Source organism: Geotrypetes seraphini, chromosome 16 (genome assembly GCF_902459505.1).
Source record: "Geotrypetes seraphini chromosome 16, aGeoSer1.1, whole genome shotgun sequence".
Lineage (NCBI taxonomy): Eukaryota > Metazoa > Chordata > Amphibia > Gymnophiona > Dermophiidae > Geotrypetes > Geotrypetes seraphini.
The window spans coordinates 21,118,416-21,140,558 of NC_047099.1; the positions used below are offsets into that span (position 1 = coordinate 21,118,416).

Sequence of the window (22,143 nt, forward strand, 5' to 3'; positions counted from 1 at the left end):
GTGACTGCGGGGAGAATTATGTGGCACTTCATCACTGGCTGCTCATATTTTTAACTTATATGGTAATTCGTGCATTTTTGTAAAAAAGATGTTATCTCTAATGTGAAAGTAGTGTAAATACTTAGCTTATCAGCCAACGTCTGGGAGTCTCCACAGATGGGTCTAAGGACTCCATGAGTCTACAGCACATAGCTCCAAGGTGATCTGGAGGCCGCTCTACCCATCTTGCATTAGGGGTGGTAATATCTCAATTTTGATTGCCAGGTGCAAGCAAGTTCTGCAGGACTACCATGGGATCTGCCTGTACCTCAGGACTGAAGTCCATAGTTACTTACCTGTAATAGGAGTTTTCTGTGGACAGCAGGATGTCAGCCACATATGGGTGAAGTCGTCCATTGGCGCCATGGATGGATAGCTCTCCTAAAGCTCAGAAGAGCCTTTTTACAGGCTCTTCTGAGCATGTGCAGATCCCCCCCCAACTCCCCTCCACATCTGTTTCCTCTCTAGTCAGTCCTTTAACTATAGGCAGGTTCATCCGAGAGGGGAGGTGGGTGGGTTTGTGTGGCTGACTTATCCTGCTGTCCACAGAGAACTCCTATTACAGGTAGTTAACTATGTTTTCTCCATGGACAAGCAGGATGAGTCAGCCACATATTGGTGACTCCCAAGCTGAGGGCTGTGAAGGGGCATTATGTTGACAACGTTTTGTTGTGCTCTTCACAGCCCATGTCATGCTGTGGTAGGATGTAGTTACATGGAGTGGATCGAGACCTAAACAAAAGGCCCAGGATTCCCTCAGAGGGAAGGCCAAATCTAAAGATGGCCATTGGGACAGGAAGGGCTGCGATTTAAGGCACTAGGAACCAGAGGAAGCTGTATCCAATTTGTAAGGTTCATAAGGTTGCAAATAGTAAAGACAGACTTGAAGGGGACAAACTCTGTCCAGCATAGAGTGCATCTGAAAGGGCAGTATTCTGCAATTTATTTCAAAGGAAATGGGCTATCAAACAGTAAGCAGCAAGAGCCTTTCAGACTGGAATCAAATTAATGCCTTGGGGACACATGTGACCTAGCAAGATGTGTGGAGGTTAACTCTGGATCAGTAAGAGTTCAAAAAGCTAAGAAAGGTGGTGTTTGTCTCTGTAGGGCCATAATGGGAGACCCATACAACTGAGGGTGATACAATGCCTAGCCCCATGGTATGGGGTGGGCCCTAGAGAGGACTGTTTCTCCCGGCTTGACCAGGGTAAGAGTGGCTACTAGGGACCGTAGCTATCCGGTATATGTAGCAATTTGAGGCAACATATGCAGAGGTGCACATAGCCAGTTATGAGGGTGGTTCCACTGTCATCCAGACATCATCTGTAGTCTAGGGCAGTGGTTCCCAACCCTGTCCTGGAGGAACACCAGGCCAATTGGGTTTTCAGGCTAGCCCTAATGAATATGCATGAAACAAATTTGCATGCCTATCACTTCCATCATATGCAAATCTCTCTCATGCATATTCATTAGGGCTAGCCTGAAAACCCGATTGGTCTGGTGTTCCTCCAGGACAGGGTTGGGAATCACTGGTCTAGGGGAATCTTCTCACAAGGGGAGATAGGGCCACTCCCTGACATATGAGAATTAGGTATGAATGACCTAGGACAGTCACTTGTGTGATGGTTGTTGGAAGACTATTGATGTGATGGTTTTCACCCCCTAACCACCCATCCTCAGGCTGGGTACTAATTTACCCATTGGAAGAGGATGGATGATGGAACTGGTTGGCTACTTGGTAGAGATCCCAGTGTGGGCTCCAAGCTTGCATTGTGGGTGCAATAGGCACTTACTGGCTGCTGGCTGCCTATCGAGGCATCCTGGCATGATATGGAAGAGCTGTTGTGGAGTATACATAATTTTAAGAGGGCTCCTGAAGGTATTGAAACTGTGTTTTTTGCCAGGAATGGTTTAGTGTGGTAGGCACAGGCCTCTTCCCTGCTTGCAAATGCTTTCTGCATGTGGGATAAAGTCAGATAGCGGGACTTCAAATTGCTGATATTCTCTGAATGTACCTCCGCCCCCTGATCAGGGTCATAGGGAGCTTCATTGGAGAGAGTGACCTCTGCTAAACCTTTTTTTCAGATTTGACAAGCGGCAAAACAGTCTTCCTATTTGGTGGGGTGAGGTTCCCTTGTCTCTGCTTCTGGTCTCTGGGCAAGACAGAAAATGTATACATAAATGTTTAGCACGTGGGTGTTAACCTGTGCCCCCAAAAATATAAATATGAATATCTAGTCATATACCCAATTGGTATGTGGGAACTACGACCTCACCCCTTACATACTCTGTCAGTCACCTCACCCGAAGTGAGGATATTCCCATAAATGTCTATTGGTGCTATTCCACAGTGCAAGAAGTGTGCAACGAGCCTGGGCTCTGTGGACAGTAGTGTGTGAGTGGTGGGGATTGCATGGGAACCCCAAAATAGCTAGATTGCTTATTTATTCATTTTCTCATATACTGTTATCAAAGGCCATCATGATCTGTGCTCAGTGATTGGTAGGATATCCAGAACTTCAATAGACCAACATGGGAAGTGTCCCCAGACCTTCGACTGAATGGAAGAGCGACATGAGTGACATTTAAGGAGATGCCAGTTGACCTGAGAGGGGGAAAAATATTCTCCTGTTGGAAAGGAGAGGGGATGGGGTGGGTGATAAGGCTGGAGGTTCCAGAAGGTAGGTTTTGTAATAGAGGATGTACGTAATTAGCAAGCCTTTATATGACTGATGTAGTTCTCATGCGTATGAGTGTTTTCAGGACGGGTGAGGCCCGAGTCAATTGCACCCTGTTACTTTCATTTTCCCCATTTTAACCTGGAGTGTTTCTCTGCTGTATCGGAGGAACATCATGCTGATGCCACCTGGGGGTTGGGAGGACTGCGGGATATTCAACGAGCTACGTCATTTAAATGTGAAACCTAAGACCTCTCTGGAGTCTTACCCAAGGCTCATCATGCTCCATACCCTATGACCAATGGTGGTACATCCCCGGTCACAAGGTCCTTAGGATAGGCCAATTACCTCCTGAATAACAAGGGGATGAGCCATGGCTCATCTTGCTTACTGTCAGTTTTGTTAGTGGCCCCCACGATATTAGGTGGTAGGGGTTAAGTGAAAAGGCGTACTGACAAACGCTGGTCCCAGATTCAGTTCCCTCACTGAAGTTTCACCAGGAAGTAGAATCAAAAAGGCAAAGCCAGGGGTGATTGCATAAAGAAAATATTATAGAAATAGTCTTACAGAAAAGCAATATATTCTGAAGCATTACAATGAAGCAGAGAGCAGAGCAGTTTCTCTGCCTTACAGAATCCAGAAGGAAGTGTGAAGTTTCAGGGAAAGGCAGAGAGAGAGAGAAAAGGGGGATGGTCTAAGCTTCATGTTCCATAGATAAAGAGAAGGATAGACAGAGAGATAGAGAGAGCTCAAGAGAGAACCAGAGTGCCAAGCCAAGAGCCAAGAGATAGCTAGATAGAAAAAGAGATAGATTGATAGAGCAGAGAGCAGGCTTTTATACCTTGGAATCTTATTCTGAATAAAGAAATTATTGTATGTCCCAGTATCTTTCTGTTTAGAATTTGTAAACTGTTTGAAACAATGGTTAATTTAATTGCTAAGGAGGGTGTGATACTTGCAAGCATGGTGATGGGATTAGCCTCTGGCTTCTTTGTTCCATGCACCTAGACCCATTGTCCTAAGCACCCTCTTAATCAGACATTAATACCTTTTAGCTAGTCATGATTCAATCAGGGCTACTTAAAACATATCAGAGATACTTAAAACCGTCTTCCTGCCCTCAGGGTCTATCTGAATTCCCATGCCAGAGTCAGATTGATATAATTTCCCATAGGCCTCGCTGACATAAGTAATGCCAACTGAAAATACTGAATGGTAGCGACAGCTAGGCTGACACTGACTTGGCTCCTACCTTCCTTTCCCTTTATTTTAAAGGAAAAGAGCATGTGCAAGTCCCCCCCCCCTCCACATCCGTTTCCTCTCCAGTCTGCTCTATCCATCCAGTCATGTGGACAGGTTTCCTTGCTCTCCTATTTTACTTTTCTTCTTTCAAGTTTTCTCTCTCTCTTACCTTCAAAACTCCTGGAAAAAGGCTCTTCTGAGCTTTAGGAGAGCTATCCGTGCATGGCGCCGTCAAATGACATCACCCATATGAGGCTGACTTATCCTGCTTGCCCATGGAGAACCACAATATTGAAGCACTATCCCCAAAGCAGAACTTGCAAGTTACCAAGTTCCAGGAGGGAGATTTTAGGACAGTCTTGAATTTCTGTCAGCCTCATCTGCTCTCCAGGGTTAGCAAAGATCTTCTTCTGAGCTATGTTCCCCCTCCATTGACAGCAGGAGATGGGTTAATAAAATACCATCTCCTGCTGCCTGAGGGGGAGGCAGCTTGGTGCTGCAGGCAAGGTCTGCCAGGAGATGGAATGGGTGGTTCTGGGGGTGTGACAGGGTACTGAGGTGTGACTGGGCATAGTGGGTGGGGCTGGGATGAGGCTTAAATCTCCCTCTCATAGATTGGGCTCTCATGGCAGTTCTGCTAATGCATTATAGGAACCATAGCACTAATTTCAATTGGTACAATCAGGGACTACAAATCCCACACCACATTGGGGTGTAAGTTTAAAACCAAGATTGTCCAAAAAGTCTCCCTCCTGGAGCTTGCCAGCTCTGCCAGTGGTAGGAACATGAGTGGAAGACTCCCATGTACCATAAAGGGAAAATGGCAGAATTTCCCAAACTCTTACCCTCTCTTGCCCTGCAAGGAGTCAGAATTGTCAGAAAACAGATCTGCCAAGTTACCCAGGTCCATGTCAGTCCTGGTTTTAAACATACGTACATCCCAATGCAGTAAGGGACTTGTAGTGCCTGACTGGCCCAAATCTCGCTCCTAGAACTAGTAACTTGGAAACTCTTAAAGAAGCAAGACAGTTAGCTATTAGGACATATCTGAAGGCTGCATTTTAGTTTTGAAATCTGTTACTTTTTCTGAACACGGGGTCTTCCTGGGACTACCTTACCTCTGCTGGGAGAATAAAATCTGCATAGTGAAGCCAATAACCATACATATGACCACAGCTAGGCAGTACATCTGGGTCTGACCGCATGCCAGCACCTTCATTCTCCTGCAGAGAACCAAAAATATATGTATATAAGCAGAGCCCTGAGCTGGATACCACAGCAAGTGCTTGAATCTCATTCACATAAATCTAGCTGACTATAACACCTACAGTCCTCTCTCTTTCTGACATTTTCAATAGAAAGAAAAGAAAACTAGATAAGATTTTCACAGGCAACCTGTGAAAAGTCAAGTTTATTTGATTTGTTAATAGCAGTATGACTATCTGAAGTGGAAGAATATTTCTCTATTATTTAGTCAGTTCTAGTGAAAAACTGTTTGCCAAGTCTCTGAATTCAGAATACATCTTTTTTGGAGATATTCACCCTGAGCCTCTGAGCCATAGATGATCTATGGAGAGAGAATGACATGGATATGGTTCAATCAATGATCTGAAACGATGTCAAAAAACATAGAAGTTTGTTTTTGCAAATTGGCACTTAATGAAATAAGATAACACTCTTTTCAGCTACAGTGGCAAAATAACGCTCAGAATTTAGGAAGTTGGTTTCAGCACCCCCTCGTACAATCACATGTATCCAATCTACAGTTGTCCTGAATGTTGTGAATTAATTTCCTTACTAAATATAAGTGGTCCACTAGAGCAGTGGTCCCCAACCCTGTCCTGGAGGACCACCAGGCCAATTGAGTTTTCAGGCTAGCCCTAATGAATATGCATGAGAGAAATTTGCATGTAATGGAAGTGACAGGCATGAAAATCTGCTCCTTGTATATTCATTAGGGCTAGCCTAAAAACCCGATTGGCCTGGTGGCCCTCCAGGACAGGGTTGGGAACCACTGGACTAGAGAGGCGAAATAGAAGCTGTGATCAACAAAATGGGGTAAGTTCTTTTGGGGTGAGCTTTCCTTTTTGTTTTATAGAATTCTTTCCTGAATGTGTTTATGCGTATTTGAACGGCCTACTTTCTTTCTTTCTTTCTAATGAAGTGGTATACCAAGTTGAATGAACCTGGATGACCTGGAGCAGAAAGAACAGGATGGCATAAGAACAAAAGGATGAATTCTAGTATGGCACGACGAAGATGGTTTATTGAATGAACACAAACCTGACGCAGCCACGTTTCGGCAGTTGCGGTATATTTTCAGCTTTCTTAAAAATGTGGTTAATGCCATTGATGGATGGAAGGTGGTCCTTGAGCTTTGGTTTAAATTGTCCAAGTCTTAGAAACTGAGCTATTCAGCTGGCTAAGTAATCACAAAGACACTGATTCAAATGCAACAAACCACATTTTTCTATCGTTTCATTTGCCAGAGATATACCATTTCAATTAACAAATTGTTATATCTGACAAATAGAACCCGACTGATATTTTTGTCTTGTTTCTCAAGTAAGTGTGCACTAAGACTTGGTACTTTTTCTTAGATTCTGACACATTTTATTTATTCACAATAACTGGTTATTTAATCATATACTCTTAAAGTTGATTTAATTATCCAATCATTCAATTTTCAATAACCAACTTTAAATCCTTAAGTATCTTCATGGATCTCAGCGATGTCATTGCGGAGCATATATGTAGACTCTGTTGGTCCGCAGATTCAATTACAAATAGAAGTGAGGCAATATAAAATTTTTTTTTTTTTTTTAAATGGCATTTGAAACAATCCATTTATAAGTTTCCTTTTTTTTTTTTTTCTCTTTCTTGCTAATACAGTTTTTCTTTTTACCTTTTGTTTTCCTTTTTTGTCCTTCCCTCTAATATATTGTAAATTTTTCCCTTTCTCTTATCCAAATTGTCAGCCTCTTTTACAAAGGTGCGCTAGCGGCTGTGCTGCGCTAACGGCCCCGAAGCCCATAGAGATTTAAAGGGCTTTGGGGCTGTTGCCGCGCGGCTTTGTAAAAGAGGCCTTGTGTCTGTTTTGTTATGGTCGAATTACCTGTTTGTCCTCAATGATTTTATAATTTTTATCCCTTATTTTACTATAAACTGCTTTGGTTTAACATTTTTGTTAATAATTGCGGTATATCAAATAAAGTAACTGTACAGCCTCTTTGTGCCCATCTTGGTTGCAAGCATTTACACCTGGTTTCTTCAAGCGTAAAAGGGCTTTATCTGCCGTCATTTACTATGTTACTATACTATGCACGGATGTGATGTCGGCAGGAGCCAACGCGGTTGCGAGGAGCACGTTGAAGTTGTTAAATGTGGCAGCGAACAACTAGAGGTACGGGGAAAGGGGGCATGTGTTCAGCGGGGTGGCGGAGAGGAGGAGGGGTGCTGGCACCCCCACCATGATGGCGCCGGGGGAGGACCACCTCCCCTACCCGCCTCTATTACGTTACTGAGTTGAGGTGTCTGTCAGCACCTAATGAGGCCTACCTGAAAAGGGAGCATTGGTTAAGGGCAGAGAATAGGCATACTATGACGTTAATTGGCATCCATTTTCTAGCAAGTACAATCCCTTTCTGGACTGTCTTCCAAATCTCTCGTCTTCTACTCCACTTTGACATGCCACTTTGATATGCCACTTTCCTACCTACATATTGACGCTCTTTTCCTATGCTGCTTTTCTGGTAAGTCCCTCCTATCTGTGCCCTTCTCTTCAACTGCCAGCTCCAGACTCCGTCCCTTCCACCTTGCTGCACAAATCCCTGCGGGCTCCATCTTTGGCAATGTTCAAGGCCCGTTTAAAAGCCCTCCTCTTCGAGGGTGCTTTCGACTCCTAACTCCTCTCACCTTGGGTTCTGCATCAGTTATAAAGTGCTGACAGGCCGTACGCAGCACTATACATTTTGACATAAATAAATAAATAAAGCTCATAACCCTCTTACCCTAAGCACCCCGAGAAACTCCGTAAGCCCTTACTTGTCCTGTTGTCTGTTAATTCAGACTGTAAGCTCTACTGAGAAGGGACTGTCCCTTAAATATATTGTTGTGCAACGCTGCACATGCCTATCAGCACTATAGAAATGTTAAACAGTAAAGTACCAGCAGTAGCAGTAAGATGTCAGAGATCCCCACCACAGCCCCTAAATACAGGTGGACAAAAAAGACTTAAGTCCACCTGGCATCCACAAGTGGTCTTGTACAAACAAGGCAGGTATAATTATACAGGGGCCCAGCGTGCCAGCCGGCTGCTGCCTGTGTAATTACACAGCTAAGTGTTAAACATTACAAACAGGGTCAGCAGAAAACGTTTCTTTTATCCTGGGTTCTGCTTGAGACAGCTTGTTTCTTTCAACCTGTCGGCACTCTCTGCATAAAGGGTTTTCCACCACCCACTCTGTTTCCTATGGCTTTCCCCCCTGCCGTCTCCTCTGTTTCTCTCCCTTTTCGTTTTATTTATTTATTGGGATTCATTGACCACCGTTATAAAGAGATCACCCAAGGTGGTGTACATCAGGTACAGTATAGCATGAAACTTACAATTTTGTTAACAGCGTAACAATAGTAAAATGACCCAATATACATACAAAGAATGGCGTAAACTCAAAATCAGCAAATTGAAACCTAATAATAGGATTACTATAAAACAGTATTAAAAAATATACACATTTAACACCAGGTGTAAAGAGCCTTAGCCTACAGGGAGAGAAGGAGATAGTAGATGCTGCGGATGGGCAGACTGGATGGGCCATTTGCCTTTATCTGCCGTCATGTTTTTGTGTTTCTGTAACCATAAAGCTCTATGACCTCACAATGCATGTGTAAAGAGCCACGGAGGGGCATAATCGAAAGGGACGTCTAAGTCCGTTTACGTCCATCTAGCAAGTCATCCAAAGTAAAAAACAGCTTAAGACACATTTTTGAAAAATACATCCAACTTTTTTTTCGTTTCGAAAATCGTCTAATTATACGTCCTGCCGATCTGATTGTCCAAGCCGCTAAATTGTCCATCTTTATACCACATTTTCATCCACCTTTCGTCCAAGTCCAGAACACCTAGAACAAGCCCTGTTGGACGTGGGAGGGGTCTGCAAAGTGATGGACTGCACACCCAGACATGCCACCTAAATAGTGGGGTACCTTACAGGGCATTGCTGTGAACTTCACAAAAGGGTGCCATGGCTTCTCCTCACTACAGCAATCTTATAGGTCATGGTGAGCCCCCCAAACCACCTCCAGAATCCCCTAGACCCATTTATCTACCACCCCAATAGCCCTTATGGCTGCAGGAGCCACTTATATGCCAGTAGAAAAGGGTTTTTGGGGTGTATAGGGCAGGGCACATGTTTAAGTATCAATGCAGTGATTACAGGGGCTTATGGGCATGGGTCCTCCTCTCTATGGGTCCCTAACCCACCCCCAAGATAACTTAAGCTGTCTCTGTGCTGGACGACTAGGCTTTCCTATGCCAGGCGGCCAGGTGATGATGGTCTGGAGGCTGAATTTTAAAGGTGTGATTAATATTTTTATGGAGGTGAGGGTGGGTCGGTGATCACTGGGGTAGTGTGTGGGGGTCTGTATTATGTGTTTTCAGTGCTTATCTGGTGAGTTTAGGTGGGTTTCTGTGACTTAGACCATGTTTTACATGGTCTAAGTCACAATGTCCAAGTTCCGTCGATCGTCAGGTGTATAACTTTCGGTTATACATGCTGTACGACTAAGTCTAAGCTGGCCCACGTCCCGCCCAACTCCCACCCTCGACACTCCTCCCAAAACTCCCCGTTTAGCTTTGGTTGTTCAGCGGCACTATGAAGGCCTAGGTCGTTCAGAAATACGTCCAAAACCCGTTTTTAGTATCGGCACTTGGACATATTTGAGAAATGTTTCGTCCAAGTGCCGACTTAGGCCGGTTTTTGGACATATTTCTCTTTCGATTATGAGCCCCTTAGCTTATAGTAAGAGGAGGAGATAGTGGATGCTGCAGATGGGCATACTGGATGAGCTGTCATACAGTATTTCTGTTTTTCTATGTATATGTGTGAAAGAGGGGTGGATGCATGGAATGGAGAAAGGGTGATGCATCTAAATTCAAGAAGCATGTAATATAGTAAACGATGGCAGATAAAGACCTGAATGGTCCACCCAGTCTGCCCATAAGTTATACTCATTAAAAAATACATGATTAGATTAACTTGTCTCTTCTTTGATATTTCTGGGCCCTAGACTAAAGTCTGGTATTGTCCTAGGTTCCAAATGCTGAAGTTGCTGTCTAAGTTCACTCCAGCCTATCCAACCATCCCGTTGTTTGCAGGATATCTACCGTAAAGTCTGGTCAGTAACATCCTCCTGTTCCATATTCGTGGAGTTCACATCGATGCCCGCCCTAGCCCATCCTACACCGAATCACCATATATGGAACACAGACCGTGCAGATCTGTCCAATACCGGCCTTAGTTCTTTACTTTACATCCTTCATTTTCTAATTAGAGATCCTCTATTTTTATCCCATGCTTTTTTGGATTCCATCACCGTTTTTCTCTCCACCACTTTCCTCGAAGGGCATTCCAGGCATCTACTATTCTCTCCATGAAGAAGAATTTCCGAACATTGCTCCTAGAGGATATCTAAGGGAGAGCATACACTGTAGTAGAGATTAGTGGATAGGCCATATGGTCTTTATCTGCTGTCATTTGCTACATTCCTGAGTTTAGAAAATACGAATGGGCGTAGCCACAGGCAGGCATGTGCTACCCAGTTTGGTTTCAGGTCCAGCTACCCAGTAACTACAGGCCAGTATTTGGCAGGCTATTCTTTGGAATGAGCACCTGAAAAGTTAAAATATTTGGGAGTTTGGTTTGGGCCTTCAGTGGAGAGTTCCTTGGAACCGAGTAAGCAGAAGTTGATTGAGTTGGTTGATGACTTATTTCTTAAGTGGTCTCTATATGAGTTAGTGGGGTAGAATGGAGGCAATTAAAATGGTGTTGGCACCTATTACATTTTGAATATAGTGTCCATTCCATTCTCAGATGCGTTTTATAAATTATTGGAGAAACTTTCATGTTTTCTTTGGCAAGATAAGCCGCTACGTATAGCTTTATGCAAGCTTAAATTGCTTAGAGAGTTTGGAGGTTAAAGTTGCTGCAGCAGGGTTTTGGTGGAAATTCTCAAATGATGGCTGTTTGAGTGAGAGCTTGTGGCTCTTTATCCCTGGTGCATTAAAGGTACAGGTTTGTCGAGTTGTGCCACAGTCTTTGATCTTGCAGACGGTGCCTAAGGTGTTGAAGAATAAAAACTGTCATACTGGGACAGACCAAAGGTCCTTGAAGCCCAGCATCCTGTTTCCAACAGTGGCCAACCCAGGTTCCAAGTACCTAGTTACGCAGCGGTTTGCACATGCTGCCGGTGGCAGACCCGGAAGCCTTCCCTCTGATGCATTTGCATTGTGCATCAGAGGGAAGGCTTCCGGGTCTGCCACCGGCAACGTGTAGGAACCACTGCTGATGACCTGAAGAAATGGTACATGGGCTGGGAGTGTGGGAAGGGAGGGTGAGAAAGAGAAAGAATCTTCCGTTACAGACTGGGGGCTGAGAAGGAAGGAAATGAGAGAGAGATGTCCACCCACTTTGGGCTCAGGCCCGCCAAAAATTGGCTGTCTGGCAATGTCAATGCTAACATTTCTATAGCACTGCTAGATGTACATTAAACATGTAAGGGGCAATCTCTCTCAATAGAGTTTAAGAACATAAGAGTAGCCTTACTGGGTCAGACTAATGATCCATCAAGCCCTATAGCCTATTCTCACGGTGGCCAATCCAGGTCCCTAGTGCCTGGCAAAAACCCAAGGAATAACAACATTCCATGCTATCGATCCAGGGCAAGCAGTGGCTTCCCCCATGTCTTTCTCAATAACAGACTCCTTTCTTTCCATCTATCCCTCTCCCTCCATGCTCTGGTATCTCCTCTCTTTCCTTTCCTTCCCTCCCTCCTTTCTCCCTGGTCTGGCATCTCTGTCACCTTCCCTTCCCTCCCGCCCATACCCTGGCATATCTTCCTCCCCCTCCATAGCCTGGCATCTCCTTTCCTTCCTTTCCCTCCTCTTTTCCTTCCCCATAGTCTGGCATCTCTCTTTTGTCTCCTGTCCCATCCCTGGTCTTCACTCTCCCTCCCTCCCTCTCCCCAATCAGGTGCAGCATTTCTCTCCCTCTCCATTCCCTCCCTCTCTCCCTTTGTCACCCTGCAGTCGGCAGCACAACATTCACAATTGACTGCTCTTGCCAGAGATAAATGGAAGAAATAGGGATTAGGGAATTTCTCATAGAGGGAATGATAAAACAGAAATGGGTACTTTACAAGGGTTAGGAGTTAAAAGCAGCCTTAAAAAAAGTGGGCTCCTCCTCACACACTTGCACACACATAACCAATCTCTTACAGATGTTACCAGGTGTTTGCTTTGCCAGATAGGGTATCTGAGAAAAATACACAAAGGTAGTTGAGAAAGTTGTCTTTAAGCTCTGTTTGTAATGTAGTGGAGGCGTAGCCTAGTGGTTAGAGCAGCTGACTCAGCATTTTGACATTGTGAATTCAATTCCTACTGCAGCTCTTTGTGACTCTGAGCAGGTCACTTAATGCTTCATTGCCCTATGTAAACCACTTTGATTGTGCAAACCACACAGACTAAGTAGTATGTCATGTCCCAATCCCTTTAATGTTTATGCTTTCTTTTACAATCTTAGAGGCAGATTATAAACAATAGATACTCTGTGACAAGGGAATGTTGATAACTGGAGTATTTAAGATAAACATAAGAGTAGCCATACTGGGACAGACTGAAGGTCCATCAAGCCCTGTTTCCAACAGTGGCAAAGGCAAACCTAGGTCACAAGTACCTGGCAGAAACCCAAAGAGTAGCAACATTCCAGAGCTGAGACTGTGATGTCATAATGCCTCAATCCACCAATGTCTCTCAACAGTGATGTCACAATGGCTTGTTTGTCCTATACTTGGCTCACATAAGAACATAAGAGTTGCCATACTGGTTTACACCTAGGGGTGATCATTAGTGAGGACATGAAGGTTGCCAATCAAGTGGAGAAGGCTTCCTCCAGGGCAAGACAAATGTTGGGGTGTATCCGCAGAGGTTTCGTCAGCAGGAGACCTGAAGTTATGATGCCGTTGTACAAAGCCATGGTGAGGCCTCACTTGGAGTACTGTGTTCAGTTTTGGAGACCACACTACCGAAAGGACGTGCTGAGGATCGAGTCGGTTCAGCGAACGGCCACCAGGATGGTCTTGGGGCTCAAGGATCTCACGTATGAAGAAAGATTTAAAAAATTGCGGCTGTACTCACTTGAGGAAAGAAGAGAACGGGGAGATATGATTGAAACATATAAGTACATCACAGGACGCATCGAGTCAGAAGATGATATCTTCTGGCTCATGGGACCCTCGACCACCAGAGGGCATCCGCTGAAAATCAGGGGAGAGAAGTTTCATGGCGACTCCAGGAAGTACTTCTTCACCGAAAGAGTAGTGGATCATTGGAACAGACTCCCACTCCAGGTGATAAAGGCCAGCAGCGTGATGGATTTTAAGAGAAAATGGGATACTCACGTGGCATCTTTAAGGGAGTAAATTCAGGGGAGGGGATACTTGGAATGGGCAGACTTGGTGGGCTATAGCCCTTTTCTGCTGCTTTTTTCTATGTTTCTATGTCCATCAAGCCCAGTATCCTGTTTCCAACAGTGGCCAACTCAGGTCCCAAGTAGAGAATGACACGGGGAGCGATCCCCGCAGCGAACCGCTGCGTGGCTGCGGTTTGGCTGCGGGTTATGGTGACCTCATTAGCAAATCGCCGCAGACGCGGGGACAAATCCTTTCACCGACCGCAAAAACGGTGAATAGATTTGTCCCCGCAGGCCAATGTCCCCCCCTCTAGGAACCGCAATTTACCTGTGTTTTCACCGTGCTCCTCATTTGTCAGATCAACCCTTCCTGCCAATAGAACCCCCCCCCCCCCCCCCCGACGATCGCCCTCACTGGTAGGAGGGTGCCCAACCCCTCCTGCCGGCACCCCCAACGGCCCCCTATATCGCCAATAGGAGGGTGCCCAACCCCTCCTGCCGGTCCCTCCCCCAACAAACCCCGCCATCCCGAAACACCACCCTTAGTCTTACTTTCCAAGTTGGACCGGACAGCTCCTCGCTCGTCTGGCCAGCAGGCCTGCCTCCGTCCAAATGAGGCGGGCCCGCCCCTCCCCTCCCCTGCCTAACCCACAGGATCCTAGGGCCTGATTGGCCCAAGCACCTAAGGCCCCTCCTATAGCGGGAGTGGCTTTAGGTGCCTAGACCAATCAGGCCCTAGGATCCTGTGGGTTGGGCAGGGTAGGGGTGGGCCCGCCTCATTTGGACGGAGGCAAGCCTGCTGGCCATACGTGTGAGGAGCCGTCCGGTCCAACTTGGAAAGTAAGACTAAGGGGGTTCCGGGGTGGGAGGGTTCGTTGGAGGGGGGTCCAGCAGGAGGGGTTGGGTACCCTCCTGCCGGCGATCTTAGGGGAGGCCATTGGGAGGACCGGCAGGAGGGGTTGGGTACCCTTCTGCTGCGATTGTCGGGAGGGCCGTTGGGGGGGTCTACAGGAGGGGTTGGGTGCCCTCCTGCCGTGATCGCTGGGGGGAGGGGAGACTTGCAGCCGTAGCTGCGGTCACTATGCTAATCATGGCAGGGAGATCTTTGCCGCGATTAGGTACAGCGGCCGCGTCTACTTACCATATAGGCTAACATTGTAAGCATTTAAAGTACATGTCGTGTTTGTTTTTGCATTGCTAGCCCCAGGGGTGGTGGAAGATTAGTGATTGAAAAACTGTATGAAAAATAACTATTTTAAATTTAGTGATCAAAATGTGTCAGTTTTGAGAATTTATATTAATTAATTTTTTCTCTGCGTGTTTTGTTTTTGTATAGTTATTAACTAATATTTAACTAAGTTTTAAAGTTTTAAAGTTTTAAAGAATGTTTCCTTTATACGTAAATAAAGAAAAGTGAATGGGATTGCAGTGGCGGTGACGGGGCGGTGAAGAGGATGGTGAGACGGGGACGGGGCGGTGACGGGGATGGTGAGACGGGGACGGGGCGGTGACGGGGATGGTGAGACGGGGACGGGGCGGTGACGGGGACCAATTTTTTCACCGTGTCATTCTCTAGTCCCAAGTACCTGGCAGAAACCCAAAGAGTAGCAACATTCCAGAGCTGAGATTGTGATGTCATAATGCCTCAATCCACCAATGTCTCTCATCAGTGATATCACAATGGCTTGTTTGTCCTATACTTGGCTCACATAAGAACAAAAGAGTTGCCATACTGGTTTACACTGAAGGTCCATCAAGCCCAGTATCCAGTTTCCAACAGTGGCCAATCCAGGTCCCAAGTACCTAGATAGATCCTAAGTAATAAAACAGATTTTATGCTGCTCATCCTAGGAATAAGCAGTGGATTTCCCCAAGCCATCTCTAAAAACTGGCCTAAATCGGCACTTAGACGATCAGTGAGACAAGTCGTCCATGTGCCGATAATCGAACCAGGTTTTAGATGTATCTAAAAACACCTTAGGCCTTCCCAGTGCTAAAAGAGGTGTTTTAGGAGGAGTGGTGAGGGCGGGATTTGGGCGGGACATGGGCCGCCCTAGACTTAATTGTACTGCATGTATAACCGAAAGTTTAACAACACTGCCTAGACGGAACTTGGATGTTATGACTTAGGCCATCTAAAACCAGGTCTAAGTCACAAGAAGGTATCCAAAGTGACCAGATAACCACTGCAAGGACAAAGTACAGACCCCTACACACTCCACCAGTGATCACTGACCCCTCCTCCCCGCCATAAAAATTGTAATAAAAACGTCACATATCTGCCTCCCGAACATCAGCACCTGACAGCCTGGCATAGGAAAGCCTAGTAGAGTTGCACAGAGGTGGCTTAAGTGGTCTGGGGGGGTGGGCTAGTGAACCAAAACCCTTATGTACTGCCATATAAGTGGCACCTGCAGCCATAAGGGTTATTGGGGTGGTAGACAGGTGGGCCTAGTAGGTTCTGGGAGGTATTTATGGGGGCACACCATGACCTATAAGGTTTTTGTGGTGAGATGAGCCATCTCTCCTGCAGCGATAGTTTCAATAGGCAGTAGGCAGGTTGCTGGGGCCGCTGAGCTGCAGCGATCAGCTCAGCGGCCCCTTTTTCAGCACTCTCTAGTCCCGGGGAGACCGCCTCTGCCTCGCTACAGGGCGTCTCCAATGGGGTTGCTGATGCCACTGACACTTCCTGTATTCGATACAGGAGCTTGTCGATATTGCCGAGTCGGACTGGGCCAGGTCGCCGCAAGGCTCCAGCGGAACTATTGCCCCTCCTCTCCAGCATTGCAAAGGGTAATTTTCCTCTCTCAGGCAAAGAGAATCAGAAAAATTGCTCGAGCGACTGAACTGAACCACTCAGCTGACCCTTCCATCCGCCATCTTGGATCCTTATGTTGAGTAGAGTCTAATTAAAATTAGATATTTGAGCATAAGCATTAATGATAGATGAATTATCCTATTTATGTCTCAAATGCATCCTTATACAAGTAATTTTTTAAAGAACTTTTAAATTTTTCTAGTGAGGATTCACCACATAAATAAATTGGTAAGTTATTCCAGATCTGGGGTGCTATAACCTAAAAAGTATTAGATCTCTATAGAGCTTGCATTAGTATTTTTCATTTACCGCGTGGTTTGCGCACGATAATCTTCAGTGTACGCTCAAAATGCTAGCGCACCTTAGTAAAAGGAGCCCTAAGTTTCAGGATGTCTTTAGCGATTTCCTGATTTGAAGGTAAGAAGAGATTTGTTGCAAGCTACTTGGAGGAGAGTTCCATATTTTGGGACCTTGAAATTCAAATGTGGATGCGAAGAGTGTTTTAGCCAGACTTGTTGTGGAGAAGGAACATCCAGTTTAAAATGATGGGAGGAATGCATGATTTTAATGTCAGTCCAGTAGAGTTTTCTCCAAATATAGTCTTACGAGACCATATAGGCAGTCATAAACTGGATTCTACTTCTTATTGGTAACCAATGTAGTTCTGTCAGAAGTTGACTGGTCCTCTCGAACTGGCTCAGGCAAAAGATCAGTGTAGCTACTGTGTTTTGGAGCAGCTGTAATCTCTTAAATTCGTTCAATGGGATATTACTGTGCAGAGAATTGCAGTAATCCAGATATGGGAGCAAGACTGCTTGAATTACTTTTCGAAAATTGGTTTGACTCAGGACTGATCTTATTGCCCTTAATTGTCTTAAGTTTGAAGAAAAATGTTTTTGACCAGCAAATCAATCTGGTCTCTAAATGAAAGACAGGAGTTGAGGATGACACCTAATACTTTTGACATTTTGTCAGTCTTTGGTTTCTTGCCTATGGTTCGTACCAGTTCTGAGTGTGGCAGTGAGTTGTAGAAACCAAACCAAAGTACCTTCGGCTTCTATTTATTTTGTTTAAGGAAGTTTCTGTGTGACCATGTACTCAGGTCCTCGATCAGCTTTGATACGTACTGTAATTTTGCAATTTTGGAGGCCGCATTATCGCAAGGACGTGCTGAGGATGGAGTCGGTCCAGAGAATGGCCACTCGGATGGTCTCGGGACTCAAGGATCTCCCGTACGAGGAACGGCTGGAAAAATTGCAGCTATACTCACTCGAGGAGCGCAGAGAGAGGGGAGACATGATCGAGACGTTCAAATATCTCACAGGCAGAGTCAAGACAGAGGAAGATATCTTCTTTTTCAGGGGTCCCACGGCAACAAGAGGTCATCCGTGGAAAATCAGAGGCGGGAAACTGCGAGGTGACACCAGGAAGTTCTTTTTTACTGAAAGGGTGGTTGATCGCTGGAATAGTCTTCCACTTCAGGTGATTGAGGCCAGCTGCGTGCCTGATTTTAAGGCCAAATGGGATCGACACGTGGGATCTATTCACAAGGTAAAGGTAGGGGAGGGTCATTAGGGTGGGCAGACTGGATGGGCCGTGGCCCTTATCTGCCGTCAATTTCTATGTTCTATGTTTCTATGTTTCTAAAGTGTCAGTGAAGGAATCCTTGACAGCACAGAGAAGAAAAATGTCATCAGCATACGAAACCTATGGGTAGTGGCATAGTAAGGGAGGGGCGTTTGCCCCAGGCATCATCCTGGTGAGGGCATCGGCACCTGTCCTCCTCTCTGTCCCCCTCTCCATGGCCACTGATATAACTTCATATTAATCTGAGTCAAATTACATATCAAAGCTCTTAATAAAAAGCTTCTGTCCAATCTTCACTGGCTCCCAGTGATTTCCAGAATCCATTTCAAATGCTCCTGCCTGGCTTTTAAGATCATTCACGGTATCCTCCCTCCCCTAATCCCACTATCCTTTAACTCCTCGAGTCCTGACTCCACCAGACCCGCCCAAAGATATAAACTATCCTTCCCCTTTCTACGCGGTATTCTCTATGCAGGTAAACTGGGAAAATCTCTTCTCTTCAAAATCACAGGTCTCTGGAACGACCTTACTAACCCGTTGCGGAACCTGGGCTCTCTCCAATTATTCCGCAAGCAACTGAAAACTTGGCTCTTCTCTAACATGTAATTCTATTTCCCCCTTACTCTTCCATTCTATATATAAGCTCATGTAAACCTTTTCCTTTCTCTTCTTATATTTTAAGTTCTTGTAAACTGTGCCGAGCTCCACTTCCGTGGAGAGGATGCGGTATATAAACTTAAGGTTTCGTTTAGTGTTTTTAATAATTTCTGAAAATTCAGATAGCATTCTTTCTTCTTTTACAGTCTCACCCCTTTCTTTCTTAGTCTCTTATCAGTCTCTAATTAGGTTGTTGTTGTTTTTTAAATCTCCTTCACCTGGCCAGTTCCTCTTGTTGCTTTCAGAATCAGAGCTCCATTGCAGCAGCGTAAGCCATCATTGATAATCATGTAGATTGGGGAAGGGGGTCCTCTGTTTTAGATCCCCCATCCAACCTTATGTGGACATGTCCTCACTGAGTAGAAGGGTTGGATTGCCAATCTTCCATGGTCTTGTCCAGGGATAAAGTTTCTCATGTTACCCCGCTTCTTCGAGAGTTACACTGGTTACCAGTCTCTTACAGAACTACATATAAAATTCTTCTAACCTTTAAAATTAAGACCTCCCACCTCCCTGTTTTCCTAGACAAATATCTCATTCCTTATACCCTTCCTAGGGCCCTTAGATCTACGAATCAAAACTTATTGACAGTACCCTCAATCAAGGACCTATACTACACTAGAAATTCCATTTTTTCTGTAGTCGCACCCTTGCTCAGGAATTCAATGCCACTTTATCTCCGCAATGAAAATTCCTTAAATAAATTTAAAACAAATCTTAAAACATTTCTTTTCAAAGATGCCAATCAATAAAGGGGGGAAGCTTTTAAGAAGTGACATCCCCGTCCCCCTCTTGTTACTTCCTACCCCTTTACCCCTCCTTTTATTTTTATTTACACATTGTAATTAAAACTTCCCTATCTTTTCGTCTCTAATAAGTCTTAATCTATCTAAGTTCTAGTTTTACCCTCCTTTTATTTTACTTCAACTAAAACTTAAATTTTATTAGATTTTTCTAATTTTTAATATTATAAACCATCAAGATACATGTGATGGTTGGTATATCAAGCCATAAAATAAATAAACTTGAAACACAGGAACCCCCGCGAATCTTGAAAAACCGCAAATACGGTTTTTCATGGGGGAGTCTGAAGAGGGCAGCGGGAGAGGGCAGCAGGAGAGCAGCCGGAGCGCCGCGAGTTCAGGAAATCACTTGCGGTACGCTCCGACCACCTCTTCCTGCACAAAGTCGGGCCTTATCCAATCAGGAGCTGCGTGTCGAAGCAGCTCCTGATTGGATAAGGCCCGACTTAGTGCAGGAAAAGGCAGTCGGAGCGTACCGCGAGTGATTTCCTGCACTCGCGGCGCTCTGACTGCTCTCTCCTGCCTCTCCTGCTGCCCTCTCCTTGTCGGCGGTTCGTGGTCGGAAAATACCGTGAATGACCGGGACTGCGAACTGCCGACCGTGAATGACCGGGGGAACACTGTATTTCATCAATTTTTCATTTAAGCAGTTTACTAAGGGTGGAATTCATGAAGGAATGCTAACCAGTGGCATAACGAAGGAAGGAGGCGTCTGGGGAAGCGGTGCCTGGCACTGCTGCACAGTGTGCCCCCGAACTCTTCCCTGCCAAGTATGCCTCCCCCCTCATTCTTCCCCACCACGTGTGTCCCCCATCCGTGTACCTCTTGAAATCTTGCACCGGTCTCGGCTCGCTCTGATGTCACCTCCTGATCCCACGACCAGGAAATAACTTAAAGAAGAGCTGATGCCAGCGTGAGCAGCAGGAATGAGGTGCTACTCACAGCCAGAGAAGATTTCAAGAGGTGGCTGGGTCAAGAGAATGAGAGGTGCTGGTGATGACAGCTCCGCCCAGACGGTGCCCAAGGCTTCCCTGCCTCCCCTTATTATGCCACTGATGCTAGCGTCCAATAACAATTACAGATCCTGTTACAGACATGTCAGTGTGGTTAGCATGCACTTTATCAATTAGCATTTCTTCACTAAACATTAGCTAAATAGGGATATGGTTTGAGAATAGAGAAATAGGAAAGTTAGGAAATCTTTTTGCTGTCCTTGTACAATCAATCATTCTTTCCAGACTGGACTATTGTAATTCCATCTATCTAAGTCTAACCAAGAAAAATCTTCAAAGACTTCAGCGGATCCAGAACACTGCGGCTTGGTTGATCTTCGCAAAAAGCAAATTCGATCATGTTTCCCCGCTTCAGGCAAAACTTCACTGGCTTCCGGTGATTTCTATGATTCACTTTAAATGTGCCTGTCTAATTTTCAAGAACCTACATGGCATTTTTCCTCCCCTAATCCCACTATCTTCGAGACCTGACACTACCAGATCCGCCCACATACTCAAACTATCTTTCCCCTCAATAAAAGGTGTCATGTAATGCAGGTAAATTAGGGAAATCCCTTTTCTTCAAATTCACTGAGCTTTGGAATAACATCCCTGCCCCGCTGCGGAACCTGGGCTCATTCCAATTATTCCGAAAGCATCTGAAAACCTGGCTTTTCTCCAAAACGTAAAGCTATCTATTTAAAATGTAAAGCTAGCTATCCTCTTCACAACCTCTAATTTCTTATTATGTCCTTCTCTCATTTATTGAATTTACCTGTAAACCGTGCCGAGCTCTATCTTTATGGAGATGATGAGGTATACAAACTTAAGGTTTACTTTAGTTTAGTTTAAATGCAGAAAAAGCCACATGCGGTGAGTCCCAGCCTCCTTCCCCTTCAATGTACACACCCATCCCAGATAATTTTCTATGAGGTGAATATTCAAAGCAATTTAAGTAGCCAGGAGAGGCTCCTGTCCAGTTACATCGCTTGTGTGGGACTATCTGCTGATATTCAGAAATACTTAGCTCAGTGGGCGGCAGCAGCTAAGAAAGCAAATAGAATGTTAGGAATTATCAGGAAAGGAATAGATATCAAAGATGAAAATGTTATAATGCCCTTGTATTGCTCTATGGTACGGCCGCACTTCGAATACTGTGTGCAATTCTGGTCACCGTATCTCAAAACTGATAAAGCGGAATGATATAGTGGAATTAGAAAAGATACAGAGAAGGGCAACAAAAATGTTAAAAGGGATGGGACTACTTCCCTATGAGGAAAGACTAAAGTGACTAGGGCTCTTCAGCCTGGAGAAGAGACATAAGAACATAAGAATAGTCTTACTGGGTCAGACTAATTGTCCATCTAGCCTAGTAGCCCGTCCACATGGTGGCCAATCCAGGTCACTAGTACCTGGCAAAAACCCAAACGGTAGCAACATTCCATGCTACCGATCCAGGGCAAGCAGTGGCTCAGGGGAAATATGATAGAGGACTGTAAAATACTGAGTGGATTGGAAAGGGTAGATGTGAATCACTCATTTACTCTTTCCAAAAATACGTAGACTAGGATGCATGTGATGAAGCTATTAAGAAGTAGATTTAAAAGAAATCAGAGAAAATATTTCTTCACTCAACGTGTA

The 22,143-nt window shown here is 45.1% G+C and overlaps 1 protein-coding gene across 7 annotated transcripts in view; it reads right to left on the minus strand.

Annotated features, from left to right (window-relative positions):
* GAL3ST4 (galactose-3-O-sulfotransferase 4) overlaps nt 1-22,143 on the minus strand; it is a 109,990-nt gene that overhangs the window by 15,728 nt on the left and 72,119 nt on the right. For 6 of the 7 annotated variants that reach the window (XM_033925336.1, XM_033925339.1, XM_033925333.1 and 3 more), the window contains one exon: nt 5,078-5,182. The exons of the other annotated variant lie outside the window; for it this stretch is intronic. In XM_033925336.1, coding sequence (XP_033781227.1) covers nt 5,078-5,178 — 101 coding nt within the window. In that variant the 5' untranslated portion in view covers nt 5,179-5,182. The remainder of the gene's footprint in view (nt 1-5,077; nt 5,183-22,143) is intronic. 7 annotated transcript variants of the gene reach the window in all.